Here is a 17,066-nt window from a genome sequence, read left to right as displayed (position 1 = left end):
TTATTTTTTTTGCATTTTTTAAATATTTATTTATGGATATATGTGAGTTTTTATTTCGATTTATATTTCGTATTTATTTTTTGTATTTCATTTTTTAATTATAATTTTTTATATCCGTTTTTATTTTCACTTTTATTAATTAATTTATTTAATCATTTATTTATTTTTAATTTTGGAAGTTTCGGTCCTCCATAGACTCGTACTTCACTATTGACAAATTCCCCTTTTCAACAGGGTTGTAACGAAAACCTATTTGAAATGCATTACATTATAAATGGACTTACAAGTAAATATGTTTATGTTCATATGAAAAATGTTGTTGCACTATCTCATAGTTTCGGGGCAAAATGGCCGCATTACGGGGCAGTCTGCCAAATTGACAGGTCGCCGACGTGACGTCACAAACTCGATACGCGCGAACGCGTCCGCTCACCTGGCGAGAACATGGCAGGCGTCCGACCCGCCACGGCCTCGACCCTGCGGCGAGCGAAGTCCGAGATCTTCCAGACGAAGACGCCGTCGTAGGTGCAGAACTGCAGTTCTCGCACCAGCTGCTCCGTCTCGGACAGCTGGAAGTCGCGCATGGCCAACGCCCGCTCCAGCTGCTGCACCTTGTTGTTCAGGTTCTCCAGCTTGTCCTGGTCCAGCCGGTGCTGGTGCGAGAAGGCCTCCAGCGTCATAGAGCTGCGCTCCACCTCGCGGTTCAGAACGCACACGATGTTCTCCAAGGCCTTCACCTGGACGCAAGCGCAACACGATTGATCAATAATGCACAATTGATTAACGTTTAATCATGGCTTGAAAAAAGGAGACAAAAGCGAGGGCACTACTTGGCTGCATGGATTCACTCAACAAACTTTTTAATTTTTAGCATGGAAACATAGTTATTATATTAAAGCCATTCTATTATTATTATTATATATTTTTTATTTTATTCTTATTATGGTTTATTTACTATTTAGTAAGAGTAAGAGTTTTGACAAATAGTAGTTTATACTTATTAATTTATTTTTTAATTTCTCAATTTTTATTCTGAAAACAAAGTTATTATATTAAAGTCATTCTATTATTTTTATTTATGTATTTCTTATTTATTTATTTATTTATTGATGGATTTATTTATTATTTAGTAAAAGTAATATTTTTGAGAAATAGTAAATCAGATTTTTGCCTAAAAGTAGCAATATTATAAAATGTCAGTCTCAGTTACAATAATGAACCCCCCCAAAAACAAAATATTTTAGGAAGTCTGTTTTTTAATATTTAAAATAGTAAAATTATGAAAATATTGAAGTAACATTTTTTTCTGTAAAAGCTGCAGTATTAAAAACTAGTTAAATTGTGAAAAAAACCTACATGTTAAAAATAGTAAATTATTAATAAATAATATTGTGAAGTCAGATTTCTTAAGTCAGTAATTTAAAAGACAAATTTATTTCTAATGAACTCAAAATTTGTCTTATTTGTACATTATCAATTAGCAAAGTATGATTTTTTTTAAATATTAAAGTTAATATAATGAAGTACTTTTTTTTTCCGGGTAAAAGCGGTAATATCAAAGAAATTGCAATGTTTAATATAACATCTTTTAAATACAGGTTACTAGGAGAGGGGAAAAAAAGTCCTAATTTTAAACGAATACCTCCTTTATTAGGAAAAAAAATAAATAACAATAAAAATAAAATAGAATGTGATTGAATAAACTAGTCTTTATTTATTTATTTTTAAGAAAATCGTATAATACTGTCCAATAATTCGGTATATATTTCTTTTAAATATGCATCCAAACACAAAGTTTAATTTTTTAGACAACAACCTTCAATCTTTTAGAAAGTATTTTCTGTCTGTGTGAAACTGTGAGTATTGATCATTCAAACAAGTCAGACAAGTCCAGTTGATTGATTCATCTCGTTTGCTGTCTAAAGCCGAAACGCCGTCAGCCATGACGCCGAGCGACATTGATGGACTCACCTTCTTGTCCAGGTCTGGGGGTGGGGTGGGGGACGAGGCTCCCTCCTCAGGAGCCCTGTACAAGCCCAGACCCGAATCCTCCTGCCACTCGTTGGGGCCCGGGGCCTCTGCGCGGGGCCGGGCCACCGACACAACCATGGGCAGCAGCAGACGCAGGTGCTCCATGATGCTGCTGTGCTCGTGGTCGCTCAGCTTGCCGTTGTCCAGCTGGAAGTGTTTTTAGTTTTTGAAATTTTTGATACAGTGCTTGTTCAGGTATACCTAATATTGTGGCCTGTGAGGGACTCACCACAAATTTGCAGCCCACTTCGCTAAAGGGACAGGAACTCTTGGACTTGGTGCAGGATCGAACGTGATCGCTGAACTAGAGACGGAACCGATTAAGTTTACGCTGGCATACTTCAAGTATGAGCTCTTTTCTTTCAATTTCAACGTGCTGCTCACCTTTTCTCTCGGGATCTTCTTCTTGCCACAGTCTTTGCACTGTAAGGGGAACTTGATGCACACTTCATCGTGAGCCTGGTAAACGTCACAAAAGTCACGATGGGCATTTACCACCCACGGGTACTGCGGTTCCGACTGAACCGTCCGAGACTCACCTTGATGTCTTTAAAGCTGCACGACACTTTGCAGTATTTGCAGTTGAGCATTCGGGCCTCGCACTCCCTCTCGCAGTGTCGTTCCATCTCCGAGCGCAACAGAAAGGCCTGGCAGGCCTCGCACTGCACGCGCTCCAGCTCGCAGGAGCCTTCATGCTGCGTCTGGAACATCGGGACAAACTGTCAGTGTTTGTTTGGTACCCTGTTTCCCTTCCGGTGTGAACACCGGGAACATGCTTATTTATATTTTTTTAAGGCCGTACTAGAATAAAATGTAATTGTACATCCACTACAGTAGGTGGCAGTGGCGTTCTCTCGGTCAGATTAATACAATTAAAAGAATCTGTTTTAAGTTGATCTATATTTCTTTGTTTTCTTTACTGTTAATAAGGACAAAATGTTATTTACAATTTTATAGACAAACGGATGGATGGATGATTCTATTTCATAGTCGCAGTAAAGGGTTGCACAATATCGAAAAAATATCAATATTGCGATATTGGCCTATGTAATATGCCTATCGCAAAGACATGCAATAAGTTTGATCTGGAATTTTATGCTTTTATCTGAATTTGAACAGTCAGACTGTCAGGTTTACCTGTTTGACATTTATTAAAGATGACAAAAAAGGAGAGAAAACACTTTCAAAGCTCGTGAGGAGCAAGGAAAGGAACTGCACTCTCTGAAAAAAATCCCCACTTCACCCTCTCCTTTTATTTGGTTTCCACGCCCCTAGTTCCAACCCTAATAATGCAAATGCAAAACATAGTTGGAACACTGTGTACTTAACGAACATGTGCACTGCCATGCAATAGTTGAACATTATCGAGAGGTAATTACAATTAATTAAGAATACATTGACTTTCATTACTTTGTCCCATGAAAAAAAATTATTTCATTAGATAAGAAAAAATGTCATTTCTTTAAGTACATGTTAAATATCGCAATAACATCGATATAAGTATATTCACCAACTATATCGCACATTGCATGTTTTTCCAATATCGTGCAGCCCTATAATAAGCAAAATATTTTCTTTTCCCGAGGAGCTGCGAGGGGTTGTAACAGAAACTTGTTGAAAATAATTGCTTCAAAAAAAATGTAAAAATGGGGAAAAAATGGAAAGATACAAATAAAAATCTAGGAATATTTTTTACATAGTGATGATTCCATCAATTAATCAGATAAAACATAGTTTTCCATTATTAAGCCCAAAAACAGTGCAGGTATTATTTTCATTCGCTTGGGTTCACCATCCTCACATTCAACACTGTCGTATCCGTGACTTTGAGCGTGGAGCTTTAAAGAAGTAGTCAGGTCAAAAATGTTCTTTAGAATAATCCGTTCTATGCAGCACCACTCATCTAAACATTGTACTCTGATTAATGTTGCATTTGTGGAATATAAATTAAAACAGCAAAATCCAATATTTTTATTAGGTATGCACGATAATGCTATTTTCAACCAATACCGATAAACCAATCATTTAGAAGTGTCGATGTCGATAACCGATAAGCCGATAATTGTTTTCAATATTAACTTGAATACAACTATACTTTCGGGTCCTACTAGAAGTCTAACAAATACATTGAAACATTGCATAAACTTTGCACAATGTTTCAATGTATGTAAATCACAATGAAGCTGAATTTTAGTGATATGAGCCACAACCACAACAGATGGACCAACATGGCATATCTATAATTATTGCTGGATTTCTTTATCTGGTTTATCCATTTGACGTCAAATTGGTTGATAATTGCCGATAATTATCGGCCACCGATATTATCATGCATCCCTAGTTTTAATCCATCTCAGGGGGCGGCCATTTTGCCATTCACCGTATTTGTTTAAGGAATCGACTAAAAGCGAAAGCGTGAGGCAGCTGCATGTCTTGGGGCTTACCTAATTGTGTTCCATGTAGGAATTTGATACCGATGTGTACTGTAGCAGAAAAAAAAATCAAAATAAGAAGATAAGCATTTTTTATTTTATTTTTTTTATTTTTTATTTTTTACTAGATGTCCGCGACAAACTCTTGAGTCCTAAGTCTTGACCCACCAAGCGATAATCACTGCTTTGGACCCCAACTGATCTTAAGTCTCGAGTTTTGCTAACATCCACGTGATCTTGTGGCATCTTGCTAACAAGGAGAGCTTCATGTAGTGCTTTGCCGCCATCTTGTTATAGCTATATTCTATTAAAAATTTGATTTTTCGAAAGGCTTGCAGATTTTTCTGCTATTTGCAGCAGGTTTTGTTTCCTTTTAAATCCACTAATCGGCAGAAGTGAAACCACTAATGTGACAACTAGGGCAGGGCAGGTGTTTTTTTCAGTAAGCGTTAAGGAAGTTTGCACTTGAGGTCGTTGCGGTTGTGAAATTTTTTCAGTTGTACCAATTTCAAAATTCAAACGGCAAAAAAAGAACTCGGCAAGGTTATGGTGTCACTTTCTAAAGCTTTTGTGGATATAATGGAGCTGCAGGTAGACAGATGACCCTTGACCTGAGGAGCTAGCACGTCTGTGTCTCTACATGCCTCAGCTCAACAGCCACTTGGTTTTCTCGATGATACATTATAGAGCAATGCATGGTTAATGATTCAGTGCCGTGAGAATGCAATGACCTGAATGAATGAGAGCATTCACAGGCGTGTCACTGTCATAAAATAAAACAATGAGACAAAGGTCATTCGATGATTGGCATCATGCTAAACGAGTTAGCGGAAGGCAAGGCGAGGCACAATGGCAGTTATCAAAGAATAAACTTTCAAGTACACGCCCACTTTTCAACTGGCTAATTCACTTGAGCTGCAATGCCAACAAACAGGCTTTTGTATGTCTTCATTACCCATGAATGAAAAGTCAAAACAACCCACACATTTCAATCATTATTGTGTACTTAAAGTACCCTAAAAATTAGGGGTGTGAATTGCCTAGTACCTGACGATTCGATTCGTATCACGATTCACAGGTCACGATTCGATTCGATACCGATTAATCCCGATACGAATTTATAAGTCGATTGTTGCGATTTTTTTTCATTCAAATTTAGAAAATACTAATCAGTAAGCTTGTAGAGTGTAAGATTTATATGAAAATGTATTATTTATTTATCTGAAATTTCAGTCTTATAGAGGTTGTAATCTGTTTCATGTTTGAACAGCATTAAAATAAAATATTAAGGATTAATGTTCCGTTCATATAACATTCTTCCATGCTCAAGGTGTGAATCCTAACCCGAAGTCAGACGTTTTGTTGAATATTTTTCCATTAAAAATGGAAGTTTAAAAATCGATTCACACACACACACACACAAAAAAAAAAAGGCAATGATGATAAGACGTTGAATCGGTAAGACTAACGAATGAACAATTCTGAGCTCTTAAAAAAAAAAAAAAAAAAAAAAAAAAAAAAAAAAAAAAACGATTTTTTTTTTATTGAATCGATTCGAGAATCGCGCGATGTAGTATATATCGCCGAATCAATTTTTTTTTTACACCCCTACTAAAAATACATCTTAGGTATCATTCGAGTGGCACGCTATCTTGCGTCAGCGTCTGATAAAATGAGAAACTATAGTGTTGCTCTTCTGGGTTTTTTATGACATAACCGCTTCTTTCAGCTTACGCCGTCCAGTCTCCTCTTTGGTGGGTAACAATGCATGCTCTATCGGGTTTAAGTCTGGAAATTGACTTAGTGAGGTCTCTGGGTCACACATTGGATGCAGTAATTGCAAGCAACTTATCAACTAAATAAGTCTTATTCCCTTCAATCTAGTTTAAGCCTGTTTCCATACATTTGCTCACGTAAAAATGTGTACAAATATATAATTTAGAAAAAAAATCTGAACATATTTAGTAACAAATCCTTACACTAGTTAATAATAACAAACACTTGTTTGCCTCATAACATCAACCAAAATGTTCAGTATGTTGTACAGTTTGTAACCTGACACAAGTAGCAGGAAAAAAACAATCAGGGGGCGGGGCCAAGAGAGGAGGCGTGGCCTTTTCCGATGGAAAGCAGCGCTCACATATGACGACTGCCGCCGCCACAGAAGCCATCAACCACATCGTCGCAGGTAGGCTTGCTATTTCTCACTGTGGCCAGTCAAAAGTTCTCCCTTATGACACTTTTGCACCATTTTCATGCTCTACGAAACTTTTGCGGTCCAAAACAGCGCAGAAAAAGATCAGAACACAGAAAAGATGACATCCCATGAACAGAAAATCTTGGGTGTTTCGAAAATTCTAAGAGCGAGAGGAGATTGTGTAAAAACTCACAACATTTAGTGTTAAACTTTTAGTTTTATGTAGTTTTTTTTTAGGGTAAGCAATGACTATCCAAGAAGGAAGTCAGAATGGAAAATGTTTGTCGCGTCACAGCACATCGAAAGTTTGTGAAGCTTTGCGAAATCAGTTATAAAACCAACATCCAATTTAATAAGGGGAAGGAATTTTGATGATAAAATTTATTTTACAACATGAAGCCTATTTAATTTTGTTTCCTTAAACAGGCCCTTACGGCGTTATTTACATTTTAAATTAGGTCTTTTTTATGGAACAACATGTACTACCAAAGCAAGATCACACGTTGTGTTATCACAATCAACATTTTTTTTAAGCGCGGTTAAAACCCGCATTTGCAAAGAGTACAAAGTGCAACGCTTTCCTGCCACCGCCCATCTTACCCCACACGCATGCACACAACTTCCTCCCTCAAAGTACACATGCAAAACTTTGCACAACACAAAAAACTAATTCAGTAAAGCCTTCATTTCCTCAACTATATAATCGTATTTCATTAAAAAAACACAAGTGCAGTGGCCTTCTATCGGCAAGCAATTTAATCTCTTTCTTTTTTTTTCTTCCTGTCAATCCTGGTACTTTCCCAGTGAGTTGTTTTGCTGGTTAAAGCGGGACTTTCCAGGCAAGCATGTTAAGTTTCACTTCCTGTTCTCAGCCGTCAGGGCTTTCAAGCATGGGTGGCAGTTACGCGAGAATCTCAAAATACACTTTTGTGCTCAAATACAATAAAAAACTGTTTATAAAAAAAAAATCATTCCTCACCTCGTACTCTTTGATGGATCCTTTCCAGCTGCAACCTGGGTTCAAACACTGCGCGGGCAGGCTCGCTATTTCTCGACCGGCCGCGTTGTCCGGAAAGGCCTGGCACAAGGTGAGCAAACAAGCTGAAAACATCCCCTCATTACACAGAGGCCAGGAAGGCGTCTCACTGGACAACAACGCAGTCCACATTCTATAGCGCTTACCTCGCTAATGTTGAGGATGGAGGTGGTCTCATCATAGATCTTCTCCTGGCGGCAGGCCTCGCATGGCGTTGGACCTGAACTGAAAAAAAAAAAAAAAATAGGTTTGTCATTTTAGGAGTTAAAAACAAGTTACGGGCAGTGCCCTACCAATGACACAAAGAAGAAGCGTGTATGAACAGGGAAGAGTAATTGCGACAGAAATGACATGTAAATTCTGAGATGAGCCCTTAAAATTAGGAAAATAAATTAGTAACATTAGCAGAGTTGGCCAAATATGTGAAAGTCGAAATCCTTGTCCTAAAAAAAAAAAAAACAAGTCTAGTCAAGTCTGCACTAAAATAAAGCAAGTCGAGTCAAGTCATTACTTGGGTGAATGAAAAGCAGAAGTAGACAAATGTGATTAATCGCAATTAATTACTGAAAATTGTGCGATTAATTAGTTAAAAATTTGTAAACACTGGTACTACTAATATATTCATAATCACATATCTTCAAATGGATCCAAAAACAGTCGCCATGTTGTGTATTACTTTATTGTTTTTTCAATTAAAACGTAAAAAAGCATAGTTAATCTTTGACTAGCTATCAGTGAGCTAAACTCCGACATTAACGTAGCGTACCTGACTTTGCGGATTTAATAGTGAGGTTAGATATTTTTAATTGGTTTAATTTTTCTAAAATGCTACGTTTTCGTTAGGGCTGCTCGATTATGAAGAACAAATTAATCACGATACATTTAGTAATAATTGCAATCACGATTAGGTTAATCATTTGTTTTTGGAACAAAACAAGAAAATGTTTAAACGTGCAAAAAAATATTAAGACACATAAATTGCTTTGCAACACTATAATAATGCAAGTTCCTTTTGGACCAAACAAGTTTTATTAAATTAGTTATTTTAAAATAAAAAAGGTGCCAATATATAAACTTAAACTGATATTAATTGAAAAAGATAAAGATGACGAACATTTTTGCTACAATTATAGTTTCAGTTCTATAAACTTGAGATGTAGTTTCATGAATTCTTGTGTTTTTTAAAAGCACTGAAATTTCTATTTTATTTTAGCAAAAATGTTTTTTCAGTGTTAGTTATTTCGTGGTTTTCGTTAACTATATAACCCTTGCTTGGAATCCACAAATGTTGCAATGCTTTCATGACTATAAAACAGAACTACGTGAGACTGACCAAAAAAAAGAAAAAAAAAAAAAAAAAGAAAAGAAAGAGAACCACCTTAAACATGAATCAGCGTGTCAGCCGCATCCTTGTGAGTCACTGACACCTCATGCGACAAATGAGTCAGCACAAGAGGGGTGCATTTAGTCCGAAAGATGAAGTAAGCAAGCATTGGTGTGGTGAGGGTTGGTCGGAGGACCCGCTGTCTACCTGGTGAGCTGCTTGAAGCAGTGTACGCAGAAGCGATGTCCGCACTGAGCCTGGACAGGCTTCCTGAGGACCTGGAGACACTGCTGACATTTGTATTTATTTTCCATGGGCACTGACAGCACATTGTGGGGAATCCCTGGTAAAGAGTTGATGCTCTCCAACCATACTCGGGACATCCTTCTCCATTAAACTGCTGCTTGTCAAGACAGGCACTGTTCAACAACAACAACAGAAAAGCATCTCCATTAGTACTGCGACTTTGTTCAGCACATTCTGTGACAGTACAGTGGCCATGTTGCTCAGTGTGCAGAGGGTTATCGGTTACGTTATACAGTTTTTTTTTAATCTTATCTGAGGTCATGTCCATGTAAAGTTCAGTTATCATCACTTGATAGTCATCAAAAGAACATAACGTCAGTGTGATTGTGGCTACAAGTCACGACAATACCTTTGCTCTATTCTGCATGTGCTAAAGTTAACATACTTCCCAAAATCGCACTCCTGGAGGCATTAACCGCACAACATGCGGTAAAATGCAGCATCAGCATCGATAATAGCCTTGCACAATAATGTCTCAACAACTTCAGTGTAGGGAACTAAAAATGCATTGCAATCGTGTTTAGCTGTTGAAATGCGGAATTTGTGCATTACTTAATTATTTTGCACAAGCCAAACAGTAGGTGTTGGTTATGAGCGCCACCTAGAGGGCAGCAAAAGGCTTTCAGTTATAAGTGTGGGCCACAAGAAACTCTGGCAGCAGATGAAAGCTTTATTAAAATGGTGCCATAAAAATGACAAACCAAATGTATTGGCAGTTTATGTAATAATATGAGGTGATTACAAAAATCTCATTGTACACCACCAAACAAAAATGTCAAAAATATAAAATTATATTATTGGCCGCATCTAAGCAACGCAAAAATCTTCCATCTAATGTAAGATGCGTTACTATCCATATACGTTGCTGATATGGATAGATAAACAAAGATATATTTGTGATTAATCAATAATCATTTTCAGACCAATAATATGAACTTCTCAAGCTACAAGTTGGGAACCACTCCACAAGGTGCCACTAATTCTCTGCAAACAACGTCCTCAGTCTCACTATTTTGCCCCCAAGTAATACCTCGGTATTATCATTTTTGGCTAGGGAGGGGCACGCTGTTGTCCAACATTGTGTAAAATTGGAACAAGGAAACAGGAAGCTCAGTTTTTCCTTGTTGATTCAAAGGATATTTAAATGTGTCGATTTTCCGTCTGGCGTGCTCAGAAAGCAATAAATATAGATTCATTTTATAATGTTCATCTTTGGGCATGATCATTGATTTATATTGTGAGATGATAAGTTAAACTTGTTATTAAAAATAAAAAGATTTGCTAACTGTAAAGAAGCTCCTTGCTGATTGGATAGACACTATTGAATGCTCGCTTCTCTACTATTCGGTGTATTATGGGGTTCATTTCATAATGTACATCTTGATTATTGATGTATAGTGTGAGATGATAAATTTGTTAGTTTTGGGGGGGGGAAAAAGATTTGTTTGCTGCATAATGATGGGTGGGATGGTTACTACGGTTTGTATTTTTTTATCATGATATTCAGTTCTCTTGGGCTCTCTCTATATATTAAATGTTTTTATAACAATAATAATAATAAACTTGAGTGTACTGGCTTCAAGCTATTTATTTGTTGCACCAAACTGAAATTTAAGGTAAAACTGACAATACAAGAGATTTAAACATTGTATATATCCAAGTGTTTCACTCAACCATATAATGCTACCTAAAGAAAAGTCCAGTAACTTAAATGCTAACATATAAACACCATAGCATACATTATGGTAATTATAAACATTGAAACAACTGATATTGTAACACACACGGTGCAGCAACACATACAAACAACATATAACAATACAATACTTACAGGAATATAAGAAATCCTCCCAGATTTGTAGTAACTAACGACTATTAGTTTTTGCTTTTAATTAAGCTGCATCTCATCCAGTGGGCCCCAGTGTTCACTTTGGCGCTACATTAAGGTACACAATCTAAACTCTCGCCTGTTACTGAATGCTGTAAAACCCCAAAGAACGATTGCTTAAAAGCTCCAATGTAGCGTGAAACATAACCTTTAGTTGTCCCACAATGGGGAAATTTGCAGCAGTACCAAACATCATTATGACAGTCACTCATAACTATAGGATCGAAATGACTAACTCAACCAGCATCGAAAGGACAGACCGTGTGTTGCATTTGGGAGATTTTACGCAAAAATGTTTTACTCACAATTGTGATAAAGTGTCTAAGTGTTCGTTCCAGTAAACCAGCAGATGTCGTCATGGATGAGGTCACACACAGTAATACCTAAATAACATAGTGATGATAAAAACGACAGGTGCTTTCTGGGCTTAACACAGCTGCAAATGTTTTGCAACGTTGCTGTCATTGCATGAAAATGAAGGGAGTGCTCAGTTATGCTTCAATACCAGGTTCAGCACCAAATGGTAATTAGCATTATTATGAATGATGAGTGTCACAGAAAAATCCAATAGCAAAGTATGAACTTCCTAGTTTTCTGCCATTGTTAATTTTTTTTTGTCATTTGGGGAACATCCTGAGAAGCTCAGTTGGGGTTTTATTGTTCTTTCAAAAGAAGGGAAACTGAGTTAAAAGAGGATGTTACGGCAATAAAACAATACAATGTTTTATTATCATCACAGGAGCTGTTGAACAGGATATACAATAAACTGCATCCTACTTTTCAACCACAAAGTTCCTCAATAAAAATATCTTGTGATCAAGAGGCATGGTATGCTGGTGAGACTTATGTGTCAAATGTATGAACATTTACTGAAATACTATTTGCGCATCGATTGCTGAGCTGCATTAAAAATGCACCCTTTGAAGCAAGTCTTGTTTGAAAACATCACTGAAAAAAAATTCAAGCACCAAGTAAATGTGACATTAATATATATAAGTATGTATAGTTAAAAAAATGTATTGTAGAATATCATCAGGATGAGCATTTGATTTGACAGCATCAAAATTAGTAAAAATCCAACAGATTTTTTTTGTGTACAATACTCATACTAAAATTAAGTTCATGTCTTTAAAATGAATTAGTATTTGAATCACAGATTACATTGTTTAAATGTTTGTAATAATAATTGTATATGTTTCAACAAAATTTTTGAGAATGCACTACTAATATCAATTAGCTTGAAGAATATGTAATTAGCAAACAAGTCAACTGTATTTAGGATGTACATCACACAATGTCGTGCTTTGAGCACTTTTATTTATTTATTTATTTTGCTTTATTTAACAAATTGAAATCAAAAGCCAAAACATGGCAAACATTTAGCAGCGCAAGAAACTTACAAGTCATACACATCAATCTATCGAGCTTTGTGCACATGCGATTGGAGTTGTTTTAACGTGACGTCATCAGCCACTGGAGAGCTTCCCAAGAATGCATTTTGCTCACCAACAGCCAGTCGGTAATCATCATTTTACATACTGCAAGTGATGGCACATTTATTCAAATTATATCTAAAAACACAGTGATGCTTACATTTTTATAGTTCTAATTGCAGTTGTTGTTTTTTTCGTAACACCATGACTGTGAGTGGTACTTGGATTTACTCAGCATTTTAGTTACATTTACTTAATTTATCTAGTGGTTTAGGCAGAGTCGATTCATTCAGACATACTTGAAAATATTACTTGGATTTACTCATGATTCATGCTTTCTTTTAATCAATGTCAGAACTTTCTAATCTACTCAATGTCTTTGAGTGTAAAAATGTTTCACCAATTATATTAAGTAACATGTAGTATTAGTTTTCTGAGTGTATAACATGCAACTGCAAAACAACAAAGTCCAAAATTCTGCATTTCTCTATACAACAATAAACCAGTACATTTAGTATTATTGTGGTTGTACTTTAAGTGAGCTTTGATTCCAATATTTTATAGTTCACCTAGGAAGCAACATTATTACATTTGAAAAACAGCTTTTGTGCACGTGTTCCAAAAATAAAAAGTCTTTGATGTGACTCTTGCGTGTACAGTTGTGTAGATGCAGCGTTCACTTGTGTGTACAGTTTTGTAGATGCAGCATTAACTAACCGTTTTTTCTGCATAAGAGCCAAATTAGAAATGTGATTCCTCTTCCAAGTCCCAGAACTTCTTAAAAGCCATCATGTATTGACATACCATTGACTTACACTGTCAACAAACTCTCTGGCAATAAACATACCCCCTGCTAAGAAAACGTGTTATTACTAAAATAAAAATGACCTAGAGAAGGCCAGTATTTATGTACACGGTTGGTTGATGGTAAATGTTTGAAGGGCAGTCTCACGACATGATAAAGGCCAGATAAACTGACAAACTGTTGCTCAATGAATACAGCCATATTAGGCCATTGAACAGCCACAAAGCATAACACCAGGAACGAAGCATGCTTCACCTAAGTCAAACTCTTCTACATAAATATGACTGTCTTGCATATTAGTTCAAATACAATCCAGAAGGAAAACAACAAAACTGGTTTGCCAGAAGTGGAGATGTCGAGTCTCTCTTGCATATTTGTACCATGCTGCTTCTCCTCTGTCACGATGCGTTGCTTTCAAAATGAAACCAAAAAATGGAGTTTACTCACCGAATTGTTGGGTTGGCTCACATATAACCGACACAACTCAGTATGTGTACTCAACGACGCAGTCCCAGTAACTTAGCAGAAGTTGAAAAAAAAAAAGTCCACCCACACCCCACGTCACGTGACTAGTAGCACACCCTCGTTAAACAGTAAACACTAGTTTGCCTTTTGTCTTGTCCTAGTCTAGTCTAGTGTGGGGCTGTAGTCACAGTATGTAGGATAACTAATTATCATCATTTTTATTATTAGTGTTTGCTAATATAGTACAATTTACAAGCATACAAACATCGCCGTGGATGAAAACTTGAGCTGGACTTTCAATCGTGACGTCACTATCTTAACTTTCGTTGCACACCACGTCGCGACCAACAAATCGGTGCTTAAAAAAAAAAAAGAGCTTTTTTCTTTCTTTCTTGATTGTCAGCATTTTGACAGATACGGATGATGTGGACGTTGTGGACGTCGACATATTAATCCGCCAACAAGTAAGACGAAAGTGCGTCTGCTGTGGAACACGCATGCGCACTGGCGTGAAAATAATGTTACCGCGTGTGGCTAAATCGCTTCAACGGCTGAGTAACCGACACTCCACTTTCCTTACGAACGGTATGCATTTTCACTGCTGACGTGTTCATGTGTAATGAGAAAGATTGCGACGTTCAACGTTTAAAATAGGTTTAAAACTCGAATTACTGCTGAAGTGTAAATGACACGGTGGAGGTCGAATTCTTGCTAACAGGGAGAGAGGACAGTGGCTGCTGGGGGTAGTCATTAGTCAAAATTAGCTTGTTTAATGTAATGCAGGTTGGATTCAGTGTTTATTTTACACACGTTATTGATTTGCAGTGTGCAAATTAGCTTGTAGGTTTTGCATTGAACCTTGACTGTAGACACGTGATATTTGATGAGTGACTGTGCAACTCGTGTCTATGTTTTATGTATTAAATGTTAAAATGGGGGGGGGGGGGGGGGGGGGATATGCAGTAGTGACAATCTCATATTGTTTTACCCATTTCATGCTTTAAACACATTTCAAGTTCAATTTATTTAGACCTGTCACATTTTAAAGCAGAAATTTTATTTGAACTAAATAAAGATATACCTGGGACACTTGTGTGAAATTTGCTCATGTTGCTTTGCTTTTTCTTTTTCTTTTGTGGTCTCCGCAGCATGTGTGAATCGCAGGAGCAAGCTGACAGATAGTCGTTACCATGAAGAACTCTATCCCGGTCACATCCCCACCTCTCCGATTCAGAAGGCCTTGTTGGCGGTGGGCTCGGGGGTCGCCGCGCTGCAGGACCCCTACAGGCACGGTGAGATGAGCCAATAGTGACTGTAGTTATCTGTTTTCCTTTTCCTTTGCAGATGAAGAGAAACGAGAGTAGGCGAGGTCTAATGCCAGTCAGTCAACCTAAAAGTTTCATTAAGGAACGATGTTTATTTATTTTAAGCAGCAAGTGTCTCATCTTATGAGCTTTGTTCAGTTTCATTTAATCTTGAGGGACTTTGGCTGTGGGCATAAAGTGCAAATGAAGGTCTGTGTTTATCCCAGACCTCATGAGCTTTCATTTCATCATATTTAGTTTTGTTTGTCTGTTTAGACTTTCATTTCCGCTAAACAGATTCAGCAGTACGATGACCTAGTGGTTAGTACGTCTGCCTTACTGTTTTGCGGGTCAGCGTTTGAATCTTGGCTTTGTTCGTTTGGTGTTTAAATATAATTCACAGCTGCATCCCCAGTTACAAGAGGGTGTGCACACTTGTGCAACTACATTTTGGTGGAAAAGGTTTTGAACTGTAAAAACTATCCCCTGCAGATATGGTCGCAGTGCTTGGAGAGACGACCGGCTACCTGGCCTTGCTAAATCTCAGAGACTGCATGAGAAACGACCCTGAGGGATACGGGATTCTCATGTGAGTCGGCATGGCGACATCAGCCGAAATGTCTTTTTCCACCCAGCTACAGAAAGGACTTTTTTGTTTCCTCCTTGCTAAACTACAGGGAGAGACCCAGGATCCGTCTGTCCACACTCGATTTGCAAAAGATGGCCTCCTTACCCGAGGGATCATTTGGTCGGGAATATCTCCGTTTCCTAGAAGACAATGTGAGTAATTGTCGGTTTGATTGAGAGACGGTGTTTAACACGTTTTCTCGGATCCTCAGAATGTGACACCCGACTCGAGGGCTGACGTCAAGTTCGTGGACAACGAGGAGCTTGCGTATGTCATGCAGAGATACCGAGAGGTCCACGACCTGTTGCACACCTTACTGGGCATGCCCACCAACATGCTTGGTGAGATAGGGACTATAATAGGCCCTGTTATAATATAGTATATGAACGACATGTTTTTGAAAGAGATATTGTATATCATCATCTCACAAGGACAAACAAATTTCCACAGTGCACTAAAACAAAAACAAAAAACAAAACAAAAAAAAAAAAAAACACGTATCGTATCCTCAGGTGAAGTGGCCGTGAAATGGTTCGAAGCCGCTCAGACCGGACTCCCCATGTGTGCGCTTGGAGCTCTGTTGGGACCTCTCCGACTCAACGCCAGGTACAGCTTTGTCATTCATTGTCAATTGTTAATTTAATAACACAATGTATGTGTCAGGAATCGGCCTCATTAATCACGTTTCCTTTACTACCTCTCCACAGTCGTCTGCAGTCGTTGGTCACATCTTTGGGTCCGTGGGCGGTGAAGAATGGCCAGCGAGCCCGTTGCGTTCTGTGCATCTTCTACGAGAGGCGATGGGAGCAGAACCTGGATGATCTCAGAAGGGAGCTCAACATTCAGCCACCCCCATAGATGTCCATGTAGAATTCATTAATGCAAAACACTTATAAACACTTGATGGACTTCATGTGTGGAGATTGGGAATGAATGTAAAGCCTCTTTTCACTGTTATGTCCGTGACGACTTGACTGTGTCTTTACTTTGTCGTTAGAGGCAATGCTGACCCCTTGTGGCTGTTTGCTTTCACCACTGAGAAAAGCTTTTAGATTTATTTTTATTTATTTATTTATTTTTTTGGGGGGGGGGGATTTTTTTTTAAAGAGACATTATATTTTGTATATTAAAATTGTAATTTATAACAGTTGTGTGTCTGTCCAATTATTTTGCTCACATGCAATATACTGCCTTGTCAGTGGTGAGTAAGGCTGTTG

At 37.7% G+C, this 17,066-nt stretch overlaps 2 protein-coding genes across 8 annotated transcripts in view; one reads left to right on the top strand and one right to left on the bottom strand.

The window, feature by feature from the left end:
- traf2b (Tnf receptor-associated factor 2b) overlaps window positions 1-14,354 on the bottom strand; it is a 16,746-nt gene extending 2,392 nt beyond the window's left edge. Inside the window, exons 1-9 of one of the 4 annotated variants that reach the window (XM_077498607.1) lie at window positions 14,183-14,354; window positions 9,228-9,439; window positions 7,843-7,921; window positions 7,640-7,738; window positions 2,571-2,732; window positions 2,416-2,490; window positions 2,261-2,335; window positions 1,972-2,178; window positions 434-737 (exon numbers count right to left, since the gene is read on the bottom strand). In XM_077498607.1, the coding sequence (XP_077354733.1) occupies window positions 434-737; window positions 1,972-2,178; window positions 2,261-2,335; window positions 2,416-2,490; window positions 2,571-2,732; window positions 7,640-7,738; window positions 7,843-7,921; window positions 9,228-9,403 (1,177 nt within the window). In that variant the 5' untranslated portion in view covers window positions 9,404-9,439; window positions 14,183-14,354. Of the gene's footprint in view, window positions 1-433; window positions 738-1,971; window positions 2,179-2,260; window positions 2,336-2,415; window positions 2,491-2,570; window positions 2,733-7,639; window positions 7,739-7,842; window positions 7,922-9,227; window positions 9,440-11,519; window positions 12,491-13,832; window positions 13,874-13,899 lie in introns of those variants that run through there. The other 3 variants (XM_077498604.1, XM_077498605.1, XM_077498606.1) reach the window with 3 other exon arrangements.
- Window positions 6,629-16,949, top strand: coq4 (coenzyme Q4 homolog (S. cerevisiae)). 4 transcript variants are annotated; one of them, XM_077498614.1, is made up of 7 exons: window positions 6,629-6,651; window positions 15,066-15,209; window positions 15,714-15,810; window positions 15,899-16,001; window positions 16,061-16,190; window positions 16,362-16,455; window positions 16,557-16,949. In XM_077498614.1, the coding sequence occupies exons 3-7, from the start codon at window positions 15,716-15,718 to the stop codon at window positions 16,705-16,707; spliced, it is 573 nt and encodes a 190-aa protein (XP_077354740.1). In that variant the 5' UTR covers window positions 6,629-6,651; window positions 15,066-15,209; window positions 15,714-15,715; the 3' UTR covers window positions 16,708-16,949. The 4 variants fall into 4 exon arrangements, with proteins under 4 accessions (XP_077354740.1, XP_077354739.1, XP_077354737.1 ...); XM_077498613.1 differs by lacking the exon at window positions 6,629-6,651 and adding an exon at window positions 7,644-7,748; XM_077498611.1 differs by lacking the exon at window positions 6,629-6,651 and adding an exon at window positions 14,021-14,502.
- Window positions 16,950-17,066: the final 117 nt, after the last annotated feature.

Source organism: Festucalex cinctus, chromosome 15 (assembly GCF_051991245.1).
Source record: "Festucalex cinctus isolate MCC-2025b chromosome 15, RoL_Fcin_1.0, whole genome shotgun sequence".
NCBI lineage: Eukaryota > Metazoa > Chordata > Actinopteri > Syngnathiformes > Syngnathidae > Festucalex > Festucalex cinctus.
This window is presented reverse-complemented; position numbering and strand designations above follow the sequence as displayed.

Excerpts from the sequence above, each read along its gene's own strand:
- coq4 (XM_077498611.1), top strand. The coding sequence starts at position 14,415 with ATGCGCACTGGCGTGAAAATAATGTTACCGCGTGTGGCTAAATCGCTT. Across the intron at positions 15,210-15,713 it reads GCAGGACCCCTACAGGCACG|ATATGGTCGCAGTGCTTGGA; the intron begins GTGAGATGAGCC and ends TATCCCCTGCAG. Across the intron at positions 16,191-16,361 it reads CATGCCCACCAACATGCTTG|GTGAAGTGGCCGTGAAATGG; the intron begins GTGAGATAGGGA and ends TCGTATCCTCAG.